Here is a 24,775-nt window from a genome sequence, read left to right on the forward strand (position 1 = left end):
GAGCTGCCAGAAGCTTTCCCTGTAGCTGATAGTGTCAAAAGCTATATTACAAGGTAATTTTCAAACTAAATTGAAGACTTAATTTAGAACAGTTGGCTAAATACTCAAGGAAGAACACAAAATAGATTTTAAAAGAAATAAGTCATAGTGAAGTTACTTTGACTATTTCAAAATAAATTATTGGATTATCATAGAACCATGGAATGGTAGGAGTTGGAGGGGACCTTTAGAGGTCATCTAGTCCAACCCCCCTGCAGAAGAAAGTTCACCTAGATCAGGTCACACAGGAACATGTCCAGGTGGGTCTTGAAGACCTCCAAGGAAGGAGACTCCAAAACCCCTCTGGGCAGCCTGTGCCAGGGCTCCCTCACCCTCACAGTGAAATAGTTTTTTCTTATATCTAAGTGGAACTTTCTGTGTTCCAGCTCCATCTCATTACCCCTTGTCCTTTTGCTAGCTACTATAGAAAAAAGGGATGTCCCAACCTCCTGACACCCACCCTTTAGACATTTGTAAATGTTAACAAGATCTCCCCTCAATCTCTTCTTCTCCAGACTAAACAGCCCCAGCTCCTGTAGCCTTTCCTCGTATCAAAGATGTTCCAGTCCCCTGATCATCTTGGTGGCCCTGCACTGGACTCTCTCCAGCACTTCCCTGTCCCTCTTGAGCTGAGGAGCCCAGAACTAGACACAGGACTCCAGATGAGGCCTCACCAGGGCAGAGTAGAGGGGGAGAAGAACCTCCCTTGACCTGCTGGCCACACTCTTCTTGATGCATCCCAGGATGACTAGTTTACTTTGTGCTCTCTAAAATGAGGATGTTACTTTAATTTTTTTAATTATTATTATTGTTCCTTCCAGTCAAGATATGCTTTCTTAATGATCTGGGTTTACTTTTATTTCTGAAATCTGGCATAATACCTGTTTTCAGAGGTACTTAACTGATATTAACTAAAAGCCAAGAGCTTTAAGTGAAAGCATGCTTAATTCATATGGCTCAAATCCAAAAGTAACAAAGGTGAAACAATGGCTAAGCTAAGCACCAGAATGCCTTCAAAATAACAGTGGGATAACTTCGTAATGGCATATTTAATTGGGGTCAAAATGTAACCACATTGTATTTGCTGTAAGTGAACTTACCCTGTGTTGGGGTAAGTACTTCCTGTAAGATTGCGGGTAGAACTCAGAAGACTGGTATTTTGAAACAAAAGCATTTAGATACAAGGTGTTTTATTGTAAAGTAATCACTGGTATAGTTTTGGGTTAAGGTTTCTTTTAATAATTTACCTACTATGCAGGCAATGTTAACTTCATTAATTTCATAGTGCTTGACCATATGATTTTAACGTGAACCCTAAAAAGGTCTGATTTAAATTGATACTATTTAGTTATGAAGTCATTTCGTTATTGAGAAAATTACTGAAATTCAGGTGACTTGGTATAATTATAATAAACCATGAAGAGACACAAAGATAGATACAAGAGTACCCAATGGATATATAGTCATTCAAGGTTATGAAAGAGAAGATTCTTCTCAGCAAGTCTAGAACAGATACTACCTTGAGTGACTGACAGCATCGTAATTGAGAGCAGCAAGAACATTAATAGTTGTTCCAATATGAGTGGCAGGAAAGTGATTCTATCACCTTAATTAAACAAACATTTTACATGCCGACCATAATAAATGTGAAAAAATTACAAAAAAGCAACTCAAAAAGAACAGGCTACAACGCACAAAGGTACTGAAAGTTAAGACAGTCTGATTACTAAGAATGAAAACAAATTCCGTGATGTTAACAGTAAAAAAAGATCTCCAAACATCACATGACCGACTCTTTAAATTTAACAAGACAAGTTAAGGAATAATCTGATAAGTGAATTCAGTGCAAAAAACTCACAACTTGAGTTTACAAAAAACAACTGAAACAATCTTGAAATGGTAAATTTAAAAATTTAAAAATGTGAGGAGAAAGTTGTTGACAAAGAGCTCCTATAGAAACTACAGACAAGCAAAGCTTGCTATTATGCCCAAATAATAGCATCAAAAAAAGGTAGAAATTCATAAGAAAGAAAAAAAAAGTCTACTTATCCGGATTTTAAGATCAACACTAAGTAGAAAAAAAATCATGCTTTTTTGAGAAATAAAATGAGCTGCTACAAAACATACACAAACAGGGAAAAACCAGGATTCATAACCTCAGCTAATCAAGTGTAGGACAATGGCAAATGCCGTTAAGTGGAAATCTGGAAAGGTTCATGTAACTAGATCAGTTGGCTGACGAATAATCCTTCAATATTTATGAGTTTTCCCAGAGCAGAGCATTTTCTGCTCCATCCTTACTCCAATATTTCTTTGGTAGTGGTTTGAGCGTAGAGCTACTTCCAACAGCAGGTTTGGAGAACACTCGCAGCTGCATAGGAAAAGGTCACTTAATGTTTTGTTGGGTTTTTTTACCTTTCCTTCACTACAGAAATGATTTTCATCAGGAAAAAGAGAGAAAAGTAAGCTATATGTGGGTTGCAAAGAAGCCAGCTACCATGCAAGTTTTCTTTTTTGATATGGACTAAAAATTCATATCAGTTTTCCTTTAATATCTAATTTCTCACACCTATTAAATTACACTTCAATTACCTAACTGCATTACCTAAAAAAAGTTATCCACATTAAGCATAAGCATTTATCTTCAATTTTTCCAACAGTAATTTCAACTTTAGCACAAATTCAAGAGTATATCAATCTGTCTATTGGAAACTAAGTAGCTTCTGTAAGCTACTGAAAACTGTGGAAGTGGTATCCAGTGCTGAGAAGTATTTTCAGTGCCATTTTAAGCAATAATTTTAGGGCCATGCTGGTAACTAAATAGCCTTACTCTTAATGTCTTTATAAATTAGCAGAGTTTGGTTTCCTTTTTAGGCAAGTGTTTTTTAGATTGTAATCAATTTAACCTAAGTGTGAGGGAAACTCTGTAAACATAAAAACTCAATGCTCCCAGAGGAAATTGCTTGAACAGGTTTTCAGACAATGGTAGGAGTTTCCACCTATAAACTATTCTAAGTGTGTATACAGGTAATTCTAAATACACTAGCTCACTATTTCAAATCAATGTTGTGAGGAATGAGGGTAGAATCAAATATTTCAACTGAGGCTTAGCCCACACATGGTGTGACAGCAATAAGTTTAGGAAAAAAGAATTTTTAAATGTATATGAGAAAAAGAAGGGCAAATACAGCACATATGCCATTATTCAAATGATTCAAATGAAATTGTCAACTATATCAAGAGTAATGGCTTCAAAATTGTCTATATGACTATAAACAACTGCACAGGGTTAAAAGGTTTAGTTTGGGGAAAAAATAAAAAGCAAGCACGGAAGAGATTTCTTTTCTAAGACTTGGTAATATTTTCTTAATACATTGAATGACAGGTTCAAACACATAGTGTTCTTGAAAGCAAGCTAGATGGATCAAAGCAGTATTGGAGAGCCATGTGTACAATAAAAACATTTGGAGTAACTTTGTGCCAGAAAATCTTAGAAGGAAATAAAAGTTTGACAACAAAACAATAGAGTTTGATATTACAAACCAGTCTTCATATAAATAAAGTACAAAATGAGCCTCTGCCAAAAGCTGTATAGGGGAAACCTAGAAAATGTGCTCAGATATTACACTGCTGAGGGATAAACAAATGGGAAATCTGACTATATTTCAAAGGGTAGGGAAGCTCTATAGAGGGACATGGTCAGGCTGGATTGATGGCCAGCACCTGGTGTAGGGCATGGTCATGAGGATCTATTGTGTGAACACTATTTTCATAGGCAGTACAACTTTCTTTTGTAAGAAGTGTTACTTGCAGTCATACTCTCTAAACACCTATAGCTTACTAAAACCAGAATTTTAACTCACAAGTAGCAAGACTTAAGTAGAGTTATTAATGTAAGAATCATTGAAAATGAAGCATCCAGATGTACTCAGGTGAACAATAAGAATTTATGAGAAACTCACTGTGTCATTTATGGGACTTTGTATATTCTTCTGTAGAAATGTACCAGTCCATCACTAAGTTTTCCCATGACAAATTGATCTTCAACTACTTAGCTGAATAAAATGCTCAACTTTTCAGTTAGGTTTTTTACAGAATTATAAGGTATTCAAGTATGATACAGCACCCAGAAATAGTTAATTTACAGACAGTTCAGATTTCTATGTAATTTCCAATACCAGTAGACATTTTGACTGCAGGTGTGGGCATGTGAGTGAGAGACTTTTCTCACTACTTACACCAGCTCCAGTCTCCAAGATGTCTGGTGATTATCCTAACTAGATCTACAAGATTAAAAAAAGTGTACTTAAATAAACTTCGTTATTTTAGAGAAATATATCAAGATGATCACAAATCTTGGTTAAGACTGGCTTAATCAAGTAAGAGCTCTGTTACGCAGAGGATGTTTTGCCAAGACCCAATTTTGGCTGTAATATACAGGGAGTAACAGCTTTCATTTGAACAGGTTTATGCCCTTCACTATTAAAAAGGGGAATAAAAAAAATACTAATTAATTTAAGAATAAAAGCACAGTGAAAGGCAGATGCTTTTTTCTGAACAAACATCACATGACTTCCTACATTAAAAAGCCAGGGAAATATCTGAAAATGACTGATCTTAAAAAAATGACTGATACTTCAAAAGGCAGTAAAATTGCCAAAAAGCAGAAGTAAAACTTATAATCTGGAGAGATGAAGAACCTGTGCTATTTCTTCTTCTGTTATCTGACAGAATAAATCAGGTAAAGGGATTTATGATGAGGAGGGGGGAAGGAGGATGTAGCTAAAGAGAGTTAAGAAAGAAAGAAATGGGAAATTATAATTTCATGACTACTACTGCTAAAATTCTGTTGGTTTCGGGTTTTTTTTAAACAAAAGGAGTGGAAGGTAGGTGTTAAATTACCTGAAAATCATCATAAGGGAACAGTAGCATCTCACGTAAACCATCATTCAAAATCTGTGTTTTCCTTTGAACGATGACATTTTCATAGTCTATTGGTTCTATGAGCTTTGGTTTTGCCTAGGGAAAAAAGAAAAAAAAGAAAAAAAAATCAGGGACATTGAGAAAAATAACAGTTATTGAGTAATTTAAAAGAACTCATCAGAATGAGATTTCATCTACGTTCAAAATGCACATTTTCTATTTCACATGGATAAGTACAACTGATAATTCCAGAGATAAACATGCTATTTGTCTCAGAAAGAAGAAACAGAGCTATCTCACAAAACACACTAAGTCAGAGCATATCAGAATAATGATGTACGTATTCTCACTTAAAAAAAATGATAAAGAAATTACTAGCCTCAGGTTGATGGTTACCTTTGTTTGATACTACCCAGAAAGATCTGATTTAGATTTAATTTGTTTATTTTGATTGCAACAGTCTTAGCTCAAAGGTAAGATTGAGGTTTGTTTTAATTCAGGAGTAACTTGCAGTAGGGGTAGGTAGGTTAATTGACATTTCTTCTTCTCTATAGTTTTTTCAAAATTCCCATAGGCCATCTGCTTCCTCTTAATTGCATGAGTAGCTTTCTTCTGTTACTATGCAATCCACATTAAAATCCTATACCACTGTCAAGGCATTACAGCTGATTGTGTACAATTAGACAGAAACTCCTTCAGCCTAAAAGTATTCTGTTAGGTGATCAGATGGCAAAGTAAGTTTGGAAAGAGCTCTCAATGAGGCAGCACTGCCTCAGAGCGTACAAACTAATGCAAAGCTGGACATATAATCTGTCTTGCACTTTCTGCAACTAAAATTGTACATCATAGTATCAGACATAAAATCACATTTTGGTTTTTTTGTTTGTTTGTTTGTTTGTTTTTGAAGTGACGTATACAAGAGATTTTATAGAATCATAGAGATATATTCCAACTGATACTTTCTTAAGATCAATGGTGCTAATTCCAAAGGTATATGAAACATAAGAGCAGCAAGGCCGACTTATGTCATCAATGTAAGTAATCAGATGAGATTTATAAGTAACTTTGCAGAACTTTTATAACTTTTCAAATTCCAGTTGTACTACACAGAATAATGCCTAGCTGTAACTGCTATTAATCATTAGTATATTAATAATATTCCTGAGAAACCTTACAGACGTTCTCTCCATCCAAAAGTAAAGCAAATATCGTTTTTTCAAGGAATTAGGAAAGCTTTAGTCAGAGAAAGTTACTTAAGTTTTCAGGCATAGTTCACAGGCAACTCAAAAGCAACTTAAGATTCCTTCATATCTACCATGCAGTAGTTCTACGGTTAAGAATAATGCAAGAATATAACAAAGTATACCAGCTGAAAAGGCCATAAAGGCAAAATCTGGAAAGTAAATCTACCAAAGACTGAGGAATGAAATACAGCTTTGTCAACAAAAATAGCTACCATTTACAATCACACTGGAAGGATTTACTAGAAGTTCATAAGCTATATAACAATATGCTCAGCATAGACCAATCCAGTTAGGAACCACGGCACAAAACGATTATGTTGAACTTCCTTCTTTTTCCTCAGAGGAGATGGAGAATAGCTGTTCAGTTCACTGCTTATTGTACCCTAAGACACTTTGAGAGCTTAGCACCTGAACCACAGATGCTGCTACATCTTCTCTCATTCATAAATATGGCTTATCACAAACCTCAGAACTAACACCAGCATCCATGAGAAAAGGCTTAAGCTTACATTCATGCACACATTTAGCTGAAGGATGGGAATCCAACTTGGCTCAGAAAAGTATGAGAAAAGCATGTAAACATGGCATTAAAAAAAGGTTACATTTTCTCTAATGTGCTAATTACACAATGTATTTTGGTTGCAAGAAAAGTTTCTGTTGAATCTCCCTTTGATATTCAAGCTGCTGCAATGAATCTCAAACTACTGAAATACTGTGCTCCAAGCTTCCTTAGTACTCAGAAGGCCCAACCCACCCTCTTCACACCCAATTTGACACATTTCCTAGATGCAGGCTCTACCAAAATAGCTCATCACAAAATTTCAGGCTGAACAGCCTCACTGTGTCAGATTGTCATAAGTTCTGATTCCAAAGGAATTCCAGGGTTGGACTAGATGATCTTTTGAGGTCCCTACCAACTGTTAAGATTCTGTGATCCTATGATAGCCTCTCCAACTCCTCACCAAGGTAAGAACTGTCCAATATACATTTGCTTCCTTAAGCACATGAAATAGGGATAACATGGAATATGAAGAGCTCCTCAAACTACTGCCCTTACAACACCTGTCATTCAGAAAGCAAGACACCCTTTGCTCACCTTTCTGCCACTGAGCTTCAATTCTTATGCAGTATACTCTTACACTAAAAGTTTAGATACTGCTACAGTGCTACGGCCAAGTCAGTCCACTTGGTCAAGCTCTCCTTTACCACGTGACCATTCCTTCTGAAGAATTTGTCATAAGTAATAATAGGCAATGTGCTGCTGTGACAGGATGACTGACCCTTAGGAGCAAACAAAAATACTTCAAATTAAATTTGGTCTAAGAAATTAGGATTAAAAGACCATTTGAGTTGTGTATACCATCAGTCTCTTCTGATAAACAAAGATTTGTCTTTGCAATGAGCTTATATTAACCGAAAAGAGGGCTGACACTAGGACTCACTCTCTCATGACACATTCCTGAGCCTTCTCATACTAGTACCAGCATATTTTGAGACAGATTAGGAGGTGATCTGGCCTTAGAGGTGTCCTCTCAACTAGCAAGCTTTTGGCCAGATTGGCTCTCTGAAATGCTGATAAGATGGCTGCATCACCACTTATGCCAAAAGATGGGAGCTGATGGGACCCTTTCAGAAGTAGGAGAAAGTGAGACTACTAAATAAGACACGAAACTCTGTCCTTATTAAAGAGCACTAACTGGTAGCAAAAGAGAGCTGTCACCTTAAATGGGTAATGGATTTTTATGTGGTGCTGCACATGAGAAGCATTTTCATCCTTTTCTCTCTGCTGTTGAGGAGCTACATCCATTCTCCCATTAATTGTCTTGGGACAGCAATAGGTGAAGACTGTAAGAAAGCTCTGGCTCCTCTCATTTTACCAGCAAGAACAGAAGAGAAGGGTTACTTTTAAAATCAGTGTAACTAAAATTATTTCATGGGTGCACACACACACACACATAAAAATAACTTCTTTAGCACAGTTAACTAAAAAAAACCAAAGATGCATATACTGCAGCTTCAGAAAGCATACAAATATGATGCAAATACATGCCTCTACCCTACAGTCACAAAGGAGGCCCACCACAATCATAAAATTCATAAAAAATAAGCTTAAAAGAAAATTAGCTCATTTGCTTACATGCTGTGAAAACAAGATTAAAAAGAATCCTCCCCTCAGTAGAAGTGTTTAAAGATTCTAAAGCTCTCTAAATCTGAGGTCCCAAACATACACCTCTCTTCTAGGTCAACAGGACACAAAGGTAGTTTGTGGTACCAGAAAATCACATAATTTTCCTACATAATTAGTAGAGCAGCTTATTTGCAGAAATATCATTTCTGTAAAAATTCATGAACAGTTTGCTTCCTCACGTTTCTCCAAATTGTTACTCATTTCTGTCTTAGTCATTTGTCAGATTCAAAAGGAAGAGGATGTTTTATCAGTTTGAGCCAGATATGAAAAAAGAAAACAATAAACAGCACATGGACATTGGCATTTAGCCAAACCTATAACACTACAAGGAAGCAGATTCTCTCTTAAGCTCTTCTCAAGAAAAAAAAAAAAAAAAAAAAGATTTTCCAGTCCATTATTTCATGTAATATAAAAGACAAGACACTGGGTAGGTACAGTGTTGTTGAATATGATATATGAGTCAGCTGATACCAATAAAACTCAGCCCAGTCAAAACTGCAAATTCAAGTTCACCGGCACTGGAAGTCAGTCTTTCAAATAAGGCTTACTTTCTCCTATTAATTTGCAACATAGATTTTTATTTCCCTAATCTAAGAAAATGCTAAGAGTATAGGGCTTCACGAGGTTCCAGCACTCGAGATAAACAATGTTGTCTTTATAGGAATTAAAACCAGCAAAGTATCTGCCATATCACTTTGGTTTTTGCCAAGAAACTTAACAGAAATAAGAAACATTTCAAAACAGTAGTCATGACACTCACATGGTAACCATTTTAACCGACAGATTATGGTTTATATATTTGGACGAGCAGCGTCAAAAGCTATCATATAAAAGGAATTTTAAATTAAGAGTTCAACATTTGCATACGTTATATCTTACAGAGAAAATAATGCAGTACTTTCTTTTTAATGTTTAAATTGAGACAAGTGTTACCTTCCTTTTTTCACAAAACAAAGAGTGGTCAAGTTAAGCACACTGACTAGTGTTAGCCTCACGGTACAAAACATCACCTTACAAAAATATATTTAGCAAGTCCCCATAAAGAGTAGAATGGAGATACAAGCACTAGCAGGTAACATAGCACATGAATTAACAAATTACTTATGCTACTTATCTCTCAACACTGGCCTAAGCAAGCCACTTTGGACAAAAAAAAATATGACTACTTGATACCAAACATGGGTAACAGCTTCCTTTTCACTTGGAAAAATGAAATGCATTAAAACACCTGTTCTCATGCTTACATAAACCAATAGAACTGCTTACTGGGACTACAGACACAGGGTGAGCAATGCAAAGAGCAGACATTTAGATAGGCTTTTTTTGCACAGTGTTTATTTAAAAAACAAGAATTAAAGTTCCCTTTTTTTTTTTCCTTTAGTTTAACTTGAAAGCCTGAAACCTCTTGTTCACTCAAGACTTCAGGGGGCTGTAACAGAAAAGAATAGGGGTTTCCAAAACTCAATGAACACAGCATAAAACTAATAAAAGCACAAGGCTTTGTGAAAGCATTTTGTTGAGGGTCAAGATCCATTTAAACATAGGAAGACTTTCCAGAGTTCAAAAATTTTATTAAGACCTTCTCCAGTGCCAATAGTTACCTCTGGTTGTCAATTTAGATGCAGCTCTTCTTGTTTCATTTCTAGCCTTCTCTGTGATTTGCTTTACCTTCAGGTGCAAAGTAGGCACGCTGTGTCTTATGAAGTTCTCTTACCAGCACAGAAATGTTTAACACTAGAATCAGACTTAGGCAATGCTCTGCTAGACAGAGAAGCTCAGACATCTTACATTTTATACCACCAGAGTGTTTCCAAGCAGAAAGATGGTCTCTAAAAGTTCCAGCTTCCCAGAAACATCATCTGATTTGATAAACAATTATTACTTCTGACTATCAAAATGCAGCTGTACAGCATGTGTACTAAAGTAACTTCTACAACAGCTAGCATAATAGCACTTCATCCCAAGTAAGGTTTTGAGGCATCATCCGGAAAACCTAAATGCTTTCTCCATGGGCTCTTCTTGCTTGTTAATCTCAAAAGCAAAGTTATGACACAATCTAATTCACATTGCAGGAAAACAAGAGCGCACATGTACTAACATCCTGGCACTGAAAACAGCAGATGACTCCTTTTGGGAACCTCCCTGCCTATCCAGGAAAAGTTAGTTTAGGCACAATGCTCAAATAATATTGTTTCAAATATCACATAGGATGCTTATGGTGACAAATACTCACATCCCTCAATACTCTAGTAGACAGTCTGTGAATGTCATTTAAAATACATAGATGAATATTACAAAAAGCTTGTTTCTTCCTTGAAGTCCTGACAGCTGATTCTGTGTCCCCTTTATAAAGCAGACTCAAAAAACTAGTACTAGGTAAGTCACATTGTAATTGCCCTTACAAAAGGAATACATTCATACCTGAAAGAATGTTTTAAGCAACAGTTGATGAGAAGTATTACTAAAGTAAACGAGAAAACACCTGTTCCTAATGATTTTGAGAACAACCAATATAATTCTAAAGTTTCTAACCCATAAAACAATTAGTTCTGGTGTTTACAGTATGTTACACCGAACAGCAATGCTATCAGCCTTACTGCACCCTATACCAGGGAGAAAATACCTACATTCCAAGATGATAGTAAAAATCTAGTGCAGCATCACAACATAATTAAATAAAAATTGACCCAAATGACAGTGTTAAATGAAATGTTGTACCCTATTTTTTGCTTTGTGCCTCAAAATACACTTAGTGGCAAGTGTCCTCACACCATTTCATCTAGTTTTCCTCAATAAACTAGACAAAAGCAGAAACAAAAAGAGATATTATACCATCTGTAATTATATGCCATATATTAGCTTCTCTATAAATGTAACAGATTAAGACCAGAATAGTAACTGAAATGACAGCAGACGTGTGACCTGTGTGGAACCTAAAAGTTCTTCCCTTGAAATAGTGACCTTTTTTGACCGCTCCTATTTCCTTTGAAAATGAAAAAACAAAAAGGGAAGGCAAACACTGGAGGTATATTAGTCCACAAATATTAAATGAAGAAGTGCCTGGAAAATTACCAGGATGTACTTCATAAATGGTTAGAAGTAAACAGAGTAATGTTTTGTACATTTTAAGTAAGTACATATGCTTACTGATCAGCTGCAGTACTCTTAACTATCTGCTGAAACACTAATATCCTCTCCGAGTATCCATCAGGGAATAAAAACAGTTCTAAATAAAGTTAAACATTCCAAAGGCAGGAAAGTACACACAAGATTAGCTCATATTGTACTGATGAAAATCTGGACCAGAAATCAGAACACACCCATACAAAAAAAAAAAAAACCCCACACACCAACATCATGTTTTACTAACAACTGCTCTGAATAGAATGAAACTAAAGAAAGCAGTAAAAGGGAAAAGAATATTTGGCTTGCTAACACACACATAAGCTTGCAGTAACAATTCCCATAAAGTTACGGATATGTATTACTAAATGTAGCCAAAATGTTTTAGTGCCATTCTTAAGTCTTTAGTGTGAGGATCAAATAAGGGGGAAAACATAATTTAAGGATCTCAGCTCCCACTAACTTCAGTCACAGATAAACGAAGGAGATCATCACCCTTTCACGCGGCAATTCACTATGAGATATTACTAAGTCACACCGGAATTTTCATAAGAACTATATATCAGCAGAAAGAAGTACTTTGATAAGTTATTAGCGTAACAATCCTCCTCTGTTATTTGAAAAGGTTTATTGTCCTAGCTGGAGAGAGTTGGTGGATTCACTACAGCTTGCTTATTATGTTCTCTTCTGTAGTACTAAAATTCCAACAGAACTAAGTGTATAGCATTATAAAAAAAAGTGTTCTTATTTGATTACTTCCCCCACATAGAGAAATATTCCCCATTCCTTCACTGGAAGCTTCTTTAAAACTTCAAATTCCTAACAAATATTCATTGAAGGCACTAAAAAACAGAATCTTTAACAGATACACATCTGAATTATTTAGACCATTCTTAGAACATTGAAGTAAAATTTAACTGTTACACATACAGTCTTTAGAGTTCAAATATATTTTAACTGAAAGATACGATGGGCAGTTAAAAAATTAGAGGCACTGGAATATATTTTAAAGTGTAGGTAGTTTTCATGCTAGGTTCAAAATACTATGTAACTATGCCAGACAGATAAGACACTTGAAAAGCAACTAGCGAGAAAACCAAATTCCAAAGTAATCACAGAATCTTAAGGATTGGAAGGGACAGAACCAAAAATTTGGTAAACCATATCAGCAAAAAAATAATGAAAAAGGTGGAAAGCACACAAAGAATCAAATCTAAATCTTAAACACACCTTCTTCACAAGTAAGAATGCTGGAACTTTTCATCACCATCAGATTAAGTAGTTTTTTACCGGTAAATAGAACTGGAAGTAAAGGGAAGAGATAGCTTGTTTAAACAGTTCTTACCAGCACTACCCCAGGACTGTCCCCTTCTGCTTCACAAGGACTTGCATCCTTGCGCTGCTGTGAAGACTCTTTAATAAGCTCTTTCTTAGGATTTCTGTTTGTTCTTGCCTGCATTCTTTGATTGAAAATACAAACAGCAGCAAAACCGTATGCTTTTTGGCATCAAAGTAACGAACATGCCAGTGATCCAGAGAAAACAATAGCTTTTTCCCCGGCACAGACAGCAGAAAGTACAAACTAGTGTAACTTCTCAGCTGCAGTTTGCTAAATCTGTCATGGTGGGAATGTATCATGGACAAAGGCCAGCCCCTAAGCATGTTGTATTCCTCTGGTTTAAAAAAAAAAAAAAAAAGGTGGATCCATTGTAATGTTTAAGGTTAGCAGCCAAACACAAAAGAGAATGTGCATTTCTAAGACAAAGATGTACACCAGTACAAGTCTTTTACAGCACTTTAAAATACCGAAGCCATGATTTGATAAGTATTTTGATTCTGAAAAGTAGCCACTTATCGACAACTTGGCCTCTTAGAAGTATAAAACTCTAACTGCTACTTTTTTTTTGTTTTGTTTTTTAAACATTAATATCACTTCCTCAGGCACTATCAAGAACCAGCCACTATCCAAGTACATTCTCCAGGACCAATGCAACAGATATGCTGCCCTTTTTGGAGGGTAGGGTGGGATGTTCCTTTTAATCTTAGTGCTAAAGCCATATTAAAAATATATCTTTACATCAAATTGCCTTCATAGTAAAAAACTTCTATACTCTACAAAGTTACTAACTCAAACATAACATTTCTTTTTATACCTTCAACTTCTGAGCAACTTAACTCTTGATGTAAACTACCAGCCTCCTCAGCCTCTTTTCTCGTTTGGGCCACTTAGCTCAATTCTGAGCTCCCTAGCTCATTCCTCTCTCCTCCAGCACTGTGGATGCCCAACACTGACCACCCTCCAAAAGAAAAAGAAAAAAAACAATGAAAGAAACAAATGAGAAGACACCACAACAAAATCTTCACATTTTGATAGAAATCACTTGAGAGAAACTCAGCTTTCCAGCCAACCACCACTCACCGCCTTTGGCTCCCATTGCATTTTTTCTTGCTGACCATTCAAAACAGTCTCCCTTGTCTTGTGAATAGTTTTTGACCTCATGATTCAAGACTACACAGTGCTCAATGGTTAGTATCTTCCACTCCTGTCCTCAACTGCAGCATAAACTCAAGTCCTGCTTCAATTTACCTGTTGTAATCCAATCTACTCTCCTACTATACCATTGACAGACACTGTTTGGCATAGATACGTGAGCAAAACAAGATATCTCAATTTTTATCAGCACCATTTCTGCAAAGCAATTTTGTATGCAGTCTAGTTGACATTTTTTGTTTGAAGGTTTGACTAACATAGCTCCCTCATGTAGTAGACTTGGCCTATGATTACATGCTAAATTCCTCCTGAAAAAAGTGAACTGTGATGAGCAATTTTTGAGATGGGTATTTTGGTTTTCCCTTTGTTTCTTTTTAACAGAAATGAGCTGCAGCCTCCAAGTGCACAAACCTCAGTGACTGTATTTACCAAGTAAAAATATATCTGAGAGAAAATTCAACTCCCCAGAGAAGCACATCCCTATTTTAGACTCCCTCTCCACTAGACCAACCAGATAGTTGTGAAAACTAAGCCACCACCTTCATTCAATTCTCAATTCTGCTTCACTTCTTTGGACGCTCAATTATCTCATTTCAATATAACTGACATCCTAAATTTAACCTGACATCAATTATTATCTATTCTCTAATAAACGAGAAAGTCACCTTAATCTGCAGAAAGCAGACCCATTTGTGCAGAAGCACAAATATATTCTTTTATTACTAGTATTTTTAAGAAGGCACAACTTCAAGCACAGCTTTCTTACCCTTCAGATCTAAGATGTTAATAGTCCTTTCTCTAGTCCTTCTCTGCTCTCACACCTGCATAAGATACTGCCATTTCAGTTTACTGCAATTGTGGATTGAGCCTAACCAAGAGTTTGCCCATCCCATCCAAAATGCAAACATATTTTCAATGGGTGGGCTGAAATAAAGAAAATTAACTATTACTCAAGACAACAATGACGACTTATAACTATGTCTTTAGGAAAAAACAGTTCAATGCATTTACTTTTTAAGAAGTCCCTCTAATATATAGACACTGAAAAACAATACTCTATAAAGCATATTTAAGAGTTAAAAAGGAAATTAGCAGTTTAGTCAAATTTACAAAAACAGATCTTCCTGTGTAAACGAAGGTAGACAATAGTTTAAGAACATTTAGTTACACTTTACTTTTATTTTGCACCGATCCCTTTTGTTTTCAGAAAACGGAAGTACAGAACAGCTTAGACTAAATTACACCATTACTTGAGGATGCAGCTGCCAAACAGGAATTTGTTTCACTGAGAAGGGCTGCTATTATACTTAACTGCAACCAGAAATGTGCAGCCTTATTATGCACAAGGCACTTGCAAACACTCACACTAATAAATACTTTAAAATATTATACACTTTAAATAGTATTTAAATAGTATTCCAGTTAATTTTAAAAGGGATTCTGCTTTTAAACTGCAGCACTGTTTCATCCTGGTCAGGATAAAACTGCTCTTGTACGCATCTGGATTACTTTAATTCAGTGTAAATGTGATTTACTTCCCCTATTGTCCTCTCTATTCCTTTCAAAACATGATGAGAGACAAAAAGAAAGCCAGCAAGCCAACATTTTTGTAACATCAGTTTAAAGATACAGAAGTTGGGTTTTGCTACTGAATGGTCAATATAATTTCTATCTTGCATTTCATTAACACACATACTGGAGGCTCTTTTATTTAACAACAAAAGTGTGAAGTAGTAACTCCAGAGCTATATCCTGTATGAAATAGACCTTCATTACTAAACTGATGTGTATTTTCAAGACTAATCTCCTGTTGAGCACTTAGTGACTAAGTCAGTAATTTAATTCACTAAAAAATACTAAGGGAAAAACAAACAAAAAAAACCAACCAAAAAACTTCAACCAAACAACAACGGAAACAAGCTAAAAGCACACCAAAAAAACCCCAAAACCCCCCCACCAACCATGAAATACTTCTTACCTAGGCACTACACATAATGATTCAAAAAGTGAAAGATGAAAAACAGGACTTAAAAATGTGCTAAAAACGTATCATCTTGTTATATGACAAGTAATTTTAAATCATTTAACGACAATTAAAAACCCCAAAGATACTACTCAATTTGTTTTAGCAGGTACTTGAATAAGGATCAACAGAGAATCCAGGAAAACAACACTTGTACAAAAAGAACATACAAAGCTGTGCAAAAGTTATTTGACTGCAGTTCTAATATAACTCCCAAAATCGCAGGAAATTACTAGCTAAATAGAGATCTATCTGCAAAATAGCTCAGATTATTATGGAAACAATGCATTTCATCTTTGTACAAACAATGGCTTGAAAGACTTCCCATGGTACTTTTAACAATATTTTTGATATTACTTTCAACAGACAAATAGTTGGCTCTCTTCTTGGATCATACCCTTAAGGAATTACCTATGTCATTTTGTAACTACGTAGGTAAAAAAAGTCCTCAGTATTCCCAGCATACCTCAGTGATTCATTTAGCAAATTTGCTGCCCAAAAGACACATTCCCCACATACACCCTCGTATTCCTTCAAATCACTTTCCACTCCAAGAGCTCGCTTTCCTAATGCACAACACCACATAATGAAGACTAAGTGACAGCAAGGAAACAAGGAGCATGTGATAATTTCCTCTGAACTTCGATCAAAGATGACTAACCAGCCATTTTCACCGTAGGAACAAGCTAAAACCTGAATAGTTTGGTTTAATGGCACTTCTTTTGCTCCAAGTACCACTTAAAATTTGCATCAAGATCACTAACGTGAGTAGCCAACAGGAGGATTCACCAAATCTACTAGCTACAACTACAGCCATAACACGTCTCTACCTAGAACAGCTAAAAGAGAACTGTTGCTTAACCTGTAACAATTGGAGGGAGGAGGGAGGAAGATGTACTCTTGCTGTAGATTTGCATGTCCTGTATGCAAACATATCAAAACATATAAAAATAGAAGGCTTTACCAACACCATTGACTAAAATTCTACACTTGTTCCTTAAGGCAGTAGTTCTGAAAATATGGATCCACTTCAGCAGAGTAATAAGCACCATTGAAAGCCTATACTTTTTGCTCTCATCTGTATTACTAAGAGATGTTCTAGCAATGCCCGCCCACACTTGGCAGCCTGCCTTGCGCCTGTATTAAAGGCAGAACATTTCACATGTTAGTAGAAGATTCAGTGTTGCAACCATACATATCTTAATATTGCCAAGTTTAAGCAACCAAGAGGTACAAGCTTGCCCTCGAAGGATATGTTCTCATGCTCAAGAGAAAGGCTCCCTCAGCTAACAGCAGGTGGAATACAGCACACAATTCACTGTGTGATTCTCTGCCGTACACAAGACATTTAGATGAAATAGAAGTCACAGGAAACTCAATTAGGAAGACTCAATCCTACTATAGCAAATACTGCAAATGTGTAACTTCCAGTCCCACCAGCAGAGAATACATTCTCTAGCAAGAAAAATCATAAAAGAGAAGGTGAAAAGAAAAATTCAAGAAAAAGAAAAATAATGGAGAGGAAAGGGAAAGCATAAGACATAGATATGTATGGGCTACAAATTACTTAAGTTTTCATGTTATCAACATTAGAACTGTAATACTCCCATTTCACTGACTTTCCTTGGTAAAGCAAGAATAAAGTCCATTTCTAGAATAGGCAGAATCGCAGTCCCTCTTCAGAGAGGAATCTCTTTATAGCAAAATGAAACACACAAATCTCAATTTTGCATTACAGTTACAACTATTCTCAAACATTATTTTTAGGGAGAGTCGAGTAGTCTAGACAGGACAAAGATGCTGAGATACTACACAGAAGGGGTCTCTGACATTAAGTAGGTTACATTGATGAAAAAAGGTAACAGCAGTGGTACAGGTCTGTATTACTGCTCAGGAAGGTGGAATAAAAAACTGATCTGCCTGTTTTAGTGGTAGCATAAAGCTAAAGGATTCCCCCAGTCAGTGCCTCTATTGGGTCCATAATGGTTTCCTACAGTTCATTTTAAAAAGCTCTTTAATTCATGGAACAAGAATTTGGCTGAAGTTTTTTAACACCATCATGGCATATCTCATTAATATCCCTCAGCTAGACATCACTATCTGTCAGATAAGATACAGTAACTTAGTCTGCCTGCTCTTACTCTCTGATAAACTAAAATAAGTTGAAAATTACAATGGAGCTAGGCAAAACATATTCGTTTAAGGCTTGTCAATGTCACATTTTTGTATACTGGTATCTATGAAGTATCAACTTAAGGTGCACTTGACTCATTGGTGACTGATTACTTTGATACCATCTTAGCACATCTCAGAAGTCTAACTTATGGTCTCAAGGGAAGGGAAAGAAAAAACAAACCACAAAACAAGGAAAAAAAAAGAAAAAAAGACAATAAAATTTAGTCAGGATGGGAGACTTAAAGATTAAAATCACACTTCTGCTAGAGGATTTAACTGCTTTTCTGACATATCTCCTTACAGACAGAATGTATTCATGCAGATAGACCAAGAACAATACTGAACTAAAACCAGTTTTTTCCTACCTGGATAGTACCTTACAATTCTAAGAAACCAACAGGACAAGCACAGACACCAAACCAAAGACAAAATGCAAACCAAAATCCCAAGTCTGAAGACATCTCAAATTGAAGCAGTTCTGTGCTAAACAAGCCTGAGGCAGGGGTCTTCCCACTGTGTTACAGGATTTTTTCCAGGACCAATTTGCTCCTTGAGGAGATTGTTAATTCTCCTCTGTCCTTGGGCTGAAGTAAGAGTCCATCTTGGTTTGCCTAAAAACTGAAATCCAAACCTGTCTTGGATTTCAGCAGAGTTCTAAGAAACAGAACATTGCAAGAGTTAGCTGTTGGCTCCCAGCTTTGTGTTTTGTTTCATGACAGGATACTTGCATCTAGAGATGATTCAAATGAGCACTTCAGGCTAAAGCAGGTGGAAGAAAGTATTCATCAGGGAGATGGAGCAGAGAAGTCAACTTCTTTCTGTGTGTTCACTAAGTCTAGATTCCACTCTTGAAAGCACCACCCATGCAGCTTCTCCCCCACAGAAGTCTTCTTCCCATTCCTCAGATCATACAAGGTTTAAACGTGCTTTTGGGGCATTGGTTTTGGGGTGGGTTTTTTTGTTGTTTAGGATTGCAGTGTTGTTTGGGGTTTTTAACTGCAGACATTTTGCTTGACTTTAAAGCAGGCTATCCATCTCCCTTCAAGATCCTCTACTGCTACATTCAAAGAGAGCACATCTTCTACCCATGTGCAACCCTAATGCCTTTTTTGGGGGGGTCAGATATCCTTCTATGCTAGTCCAACCTGTGTTGCTATAGATGAGTCATGGCTTCTGCATGTAGATGTGACCAATTATGCTCGGATCTTATCCTCAGTCTTGAAGAACTTTACCTGAAGATACAATGTTTAATCTCGTCTTTTGCATGCCAGAGCCGTGAGTCCCTGCCAACCTATGTTTGATAGTCCTCTCAGATGTATCCTTTCAAATAAATGAATTTGCTTCAAGAACTATGCCCTTTTGGTGAATTTGTGCTGCAATTTCCTCTGATGAGAGGAAACGGGGATACCAGACACAGATATTTGAGTGTTATTCCCAAAGGAGGCTAACAAAAGGCCAAAACAAAAAAGACTACAGAGACCATCAGGAGATGCAACCAAAACTACAAGGCAGCACTTATTTACCCAAAGCAATAAGATGAAAGGAGATAAAAGGAGTGCATTCATTCAAGTGACCCATGAAAAACTATGCAAGTTAGAAGTCTTATTCATATGTGTCTATTTCTTCCTTATTAAGAGGCCTAAAACGCTCCCACTGCTGATGAATAAAAGCCACTTGTAATACAGTTACAAGTTGAAGCAAGTTACTGAGCAAAATAACAGACAAAGCCATAGAAATTATCTGCACGCCATAAGAGAATTGCTGTATAAGCTGTTTAAGCGCATTAAAATACCCTTCCACTTACTCAGCAGAATTACTTCCTTAGAACTCTTTCCTTTATATATATGTCTACCTTCTTTCAACTAAACCTTCCAACTTTAACTAAACAAGCTGATACTAATTTGCTAATTCAGACACCAAGAACACGCCTTTAAAAGATGAATATTTTAAGGTTTATATTAAACACATTACATGTTAAATCAAGAAAAGTCTTTTTTGGAAAAATCACACATATATGATTCTGAAATCAAAATATTTACAACTTGAACGTCTACTGTGAAGTCATTTCCAGAATGACACAGCTCACTGCTGTCATGAATCAATCTGCCCACATGTACAGACTTTGGTATATCTTAAAGATGTCATAGTTTATTAATAAACCAAATGACTCACAAGTAGTACAGAAAGAGCAGTCACATAAAAGCTCAATGACACCTAATGATGATACTGCTGTCAAGTCAACAGGTGACAAAGCCTAGGAAACCGCAGTTACTAAGGGTAGATGTCCATTTCCAGCAAATACCTAAATCTATCCAGTTAAAACCTGAACGTACACTATTTCAAAATGCCCTGCATTTCTTCTTAGAAATTATTTAAGCACAAATTAAGTAATAGTTATTAGATGCTTTCCAAATAATATTTAACAAATTAAAGGATGACTTAGAACTATTAGGCCACATCTTCTGCACACTACATTTACTAAACTACCTTAAGTAGCTTTACCAAACTACAAAGGTTCTGAACCTTAATAAGAAAAATGGCAGTGTTGAATAGTCCATTAGAAGCAGGTGAGCAGAAACAACTGGGTAAGGGGGGAGGTGGGGGAAGCAAGTTGCTTTTTGCAATATCAGACAAATATTTTCAAAAATAGTTAATGTCCTTCAGCCCAGTCTGTCTGTTCTGCTCAGAATTTTCTAGCTCCTCTTCAGCATTGCTAGCACACTCACCTAAGCCTCTTCCCTCACTAAATACTTACTTCAAGGGACTTATTAGCAAAACCCAAACCTGTTGCTCAATTTATTGTCATCACATCATTTTTCCTTGTTCATTTTCCAACTTTATCTACCATCTGAATCAGGTCTTTAGGCCCTTAAACACACAGTAACACTTCACTCTTAGATAGTCATTGGTTATACAACGATTAACAAACATTTGTATATAAAAATGAATTTGAATATAAAAATAAAGGCCATTAACACCTTTTCCAAAGTCTAAGATACTGCAACACAGCAGAAGTAACATGTAATATCTTGCTGAGAATAGCTTAAAAAACATCATAGTCAAATCAAAACAAGGTAATACTAATATTTTGAAACTGTATCCTTCAACTTACCACAAAATTAAGCAAATTAGAACGTTTCCTCAACATTTGCAGTACATAAACATGCTCTAGGTGAATATTTGGGCAAAAGATACAGTCATTAACTTTTCTGCAAATTTTAAGAGCAACTCAAACTACATTTATATGCTTTGACTAAAATATTTTTATCAATGTGTACTTAAAGACCCTAAGAGGTCCATTGTTCTAGCAAGATACAGTGTATGTGACAAGCTAGAAATGTTCCCAAAGATAAGATATAGCATTTTCATTGCAAGTTTGAATGACATCAGATGGATAGAAATAAACCATGCTCCTGAGAAGAAATTCTCACCCTGGCTTCTTTTTATCTTTCCTTCAGACAATCAAAAGAGCAGACTTGCTTAAGATAAAGCTTTAATTAGACTTCAGACATAACCTCCTGACCTCAGGATTACAAGGTAAATCTGAAAAATGTATGCTAAATCAACTGCTTCTGCCTCCTTATTTCTTCACAGAGCTGGAGATTTTTAAGAACTACCCCGAGAGCTTTCTGTTCACAGGAAATTTTCACAGATGTTCAACACTGGTTTTGCAAAGGAATTTATGTGTTCTTGAATTAAAGGACTCCCCGAAATTTGTTGGTGTTTTGACAACAGCTCTGTATCAGGAGATATTTGATCCAAAATAGCTAAATACACCAAGCAGCAGGTAAAGTGAAAAAGGCAGAGGTAAGAAATTGCAGCTCTAATAGGTATTATAGCACAGACAGGCCACAGGTGTATGACGAAACCATACACTCACACATGTATCTGTTGCAATAGCCACCAAAATAAAATAAAACAGAGCAGTGACACCCAGCCACTCTCTTTTGGTCTTGGCCATCCAGCTTTTCTTCAGAGAGGATTCCTGTAGTCTCCTCCCTGCATGGCTTTTCAGTGAGAAGCAAGGTAGTTTCTCTTCCTGAAAGCCACTCCTTCAGAGGAGAAAGAACTGGCCAATGCTATAGCAAAGCGTACAAAAATTACGTAATTTCAGAATGCAATGTATATATTTAAATGAGTTTCACAAAATCACTTGTGACTGTTGCCAGGACTGCAGATTCTTTCACCCTCTTCCCACTCTTCAGAGAATCCTGCTTCCCACTCTTCAGGGGTAAATCAGGAGCAACAACTTCCCTGCCTCAGACTATGCCTTAGAAAGCGATAGCAGGTGTCAGCTCTGATTAACAAGAGCCTGACCTTTTAATAAGTCCCATGGTTTTTCTTCTAAAATTCTGACTTTTGTTCTAGTCCAGTGCAATAGGCAGGAAGTCATTCTGACCTGTCAGCTCCATATGCTATTCCATACTAATCCTCAGGTGTTTATCCCAGGAAGAAATTTATTTTAATTCAATACTTCCACAGTTAAACCACAGTGTCAAAGCCATACAGGAAAATGCAAAAAGTCAGTATCATTATTTAAAAGCATCTAGAAATTCTGGAGCTGAAAAAAAACCCCAAGTGACAGATGTGGAACTTTAAGTGGCAGACTAAGCTAAGACTGAATTAAAGAGAAAATATTGCTGGAACAACATCACATGAAACAAAGAAGGGAAAAAAAAGGATAGAAAAATAATTTACACTGCAATCTCCAACTTACAATAGTTCATACTGTATTTTAAAAAAGAAGTATTTCTTCATTTACTCATGTAACTACAGGTAGAATTTAAGGCCAGTAAAAGTGTTAGGTCATAAATTTGATGGAGTACAAAAGTTACTGAAAGTATTCATCCAGAGCTTAACCAATGTCTAATAACCATCTGTATGAGGCAACTTAAAAATGGCTAACAGTGTAAAAAGGCTTCTAATACCTAGAGGAAGCCATTTTATTTTTAATATCAAACTACATTAAGAATTTAGAAAATGCAATATTATCATGAAGGGTAATATAAATACAGTCCAGATTATTCTGCATTCTTTCCTGGAAGCTTATGCATGTGTATCCATGTATATAGACTACATATATGTGTGTGAGCATATATATAACACATACACAAGTGTATACATACACATACACACAAACAACATTGGCACACACATCTTTTTTTCTTACATTTGAGTTCAGCACAAAAGGACTTGAACAGCATAAAGGCAACAAAGCTTTGTGAAATTTCTAGAGGCTTTTTTTAACTGCAGTTGCACAGTGTGGGTACACCAGCAGGCACTACAAGCTTATCAAAATCCATCCAGTTATTTAAGTGTACCACACCCCTCTCATTCCAACTATCTTGCCGGTGACAAAGCAATTAATGAGTTACTCCAGATTATTCTAAATAAATACTTAAACACTTAACTAGCCTAATTCTGAAGCAAGTGGTGCACATTAGCTATTGCAATTCCACTCCCTCAAGCCTAAATGCAATATACCTGACGCACAAATGCGTCATTAACCTGGGGGTACAAAGAAGACAGTCTCACTTTAAAGCTTGTTTTATATGCACCAGACAACACCTAAAAAAGCCTTTGAGAGCAAAGCAGCTTCAGAAAACAGTTATTAATTCCTTTAACCATGGTTTTCTTCTAGAATGCTCTTGTATCCCTTTCAGTAAGTTAAACAGATATAGAACAGTTTCACAAAAGAAAAAAAAGGTACTTGCCACCTGAAAAAATAAACCTTAAATCCAGAGTTACTGTTTCCCCAACAATGCATTCTTTAGTTTTTCCAAATAACATAATCATCTGTTGTTCTTCAATAAGTGCCAAATACATTCCAAGAGTATGTTTAGAAATATCCAAGAGCAATCTTTTATAACAATTTTGTTTATGGAGTGCAAATTGTTCAAGCCATCAATACAAATCTAAATGATATAATGAATATGAATTCTAAGCTTCAACATTACAGCTCTATGCACACATATATTACATGTCACATATTTGCACTAACACCCTAGAATATCAGGATGAGGTATATTCAGCAGATGTTAAATAAACATAGTATCCCGGTTTTAGTTTAGCTTTCAATCAACAGATAAAATCATTAATGAAACAAGTTTGTATTTACCAGGGATGAATGAATCAATATTCCTGAATCTTCATTTGGCAAGCTGAATGCTGTATATTCAAGGGCATTGTTTTCCCCTTGCTGTTTGCAAATATAACCACAGTTTCTCTCAAAAACTGTACGAATGCCTTTAAACAGAACCACGCTTGTAGTGCAACCCATTCCAAATCTTGCATTCCAAATTTTGCATTTCTAGCAGCTCTGATTGCAATCACAGAATGTCTTCCTCCTTTGCTCGACTCGAATAATTTTCCTGTGCTTCTCAGAAATATTTCTTTGTACAATCTTCATTACGTCCGACATTTAGTATGTTCCTCAACTAGAAACCATCAGCTACTGAAATGTAATCCTATTTGCTTAAGCCAAGCACTGCCAAAAATCCAGCCGCAGAAGACAAAAAATCAGAGGGTGATGAAAAGCAAAGGATGCCCCAACTGTAGAAGATAGGAGG

The 24,775-nt window shown here is 36.2% G+C and overlaps 1 protein-coding gene across 7 annotated transcripts in view; it reads right to left on the reverse strand.

Moving 5' to 3' along the window:
* DOCK9 (dedicator of cytokinesis 9) overlaps positions 1-24,775 on the reverse strand; it is a 127,253-nt gene that overhangs the window by 87,905 nt on the left and 14,573 nt on the right. For 4 of the 7 annotated variants that reach the window (XM_061996198.1, XM_061996190.1, XM_061996163.1 and 1 more), the window contains exons 1-2: positions 12,863-13,146; positions 4,942-5,058 (exon numbers count right to left, since the gene is read on the reverse strand). In XM_061996198.1, coding sequence (XP_061852182.1) covers positions 4,942-5,058; positions 12,863-12,976 — 231 coding nt within the window. In that variant the 5' untranslated portion in view covers positions 12,977-13,146. Of the gene's footprint in view, positions 1-4,941; positions 5,059-12,862; positions 13,147-24,775 lie in introns of those variants that run through there. The other 3 variants (XM_061996208.1, XM_061996182.1, XM_061996173.1) reach the window with 1 other exon arrangement.

This window comes from Colius striatus, chromosome 1 (genome assembly GCF_028858725.1).
Source record: "Colius striatus isolate bColStr4 chromosome 1, bColStr4.1.hap1, whole genome shotgun sequence".
NCBI lineage: Eukaryota > Metazoa > Chordata > Aves > Coliiformes > Coliidae > Colius > Colius striatus.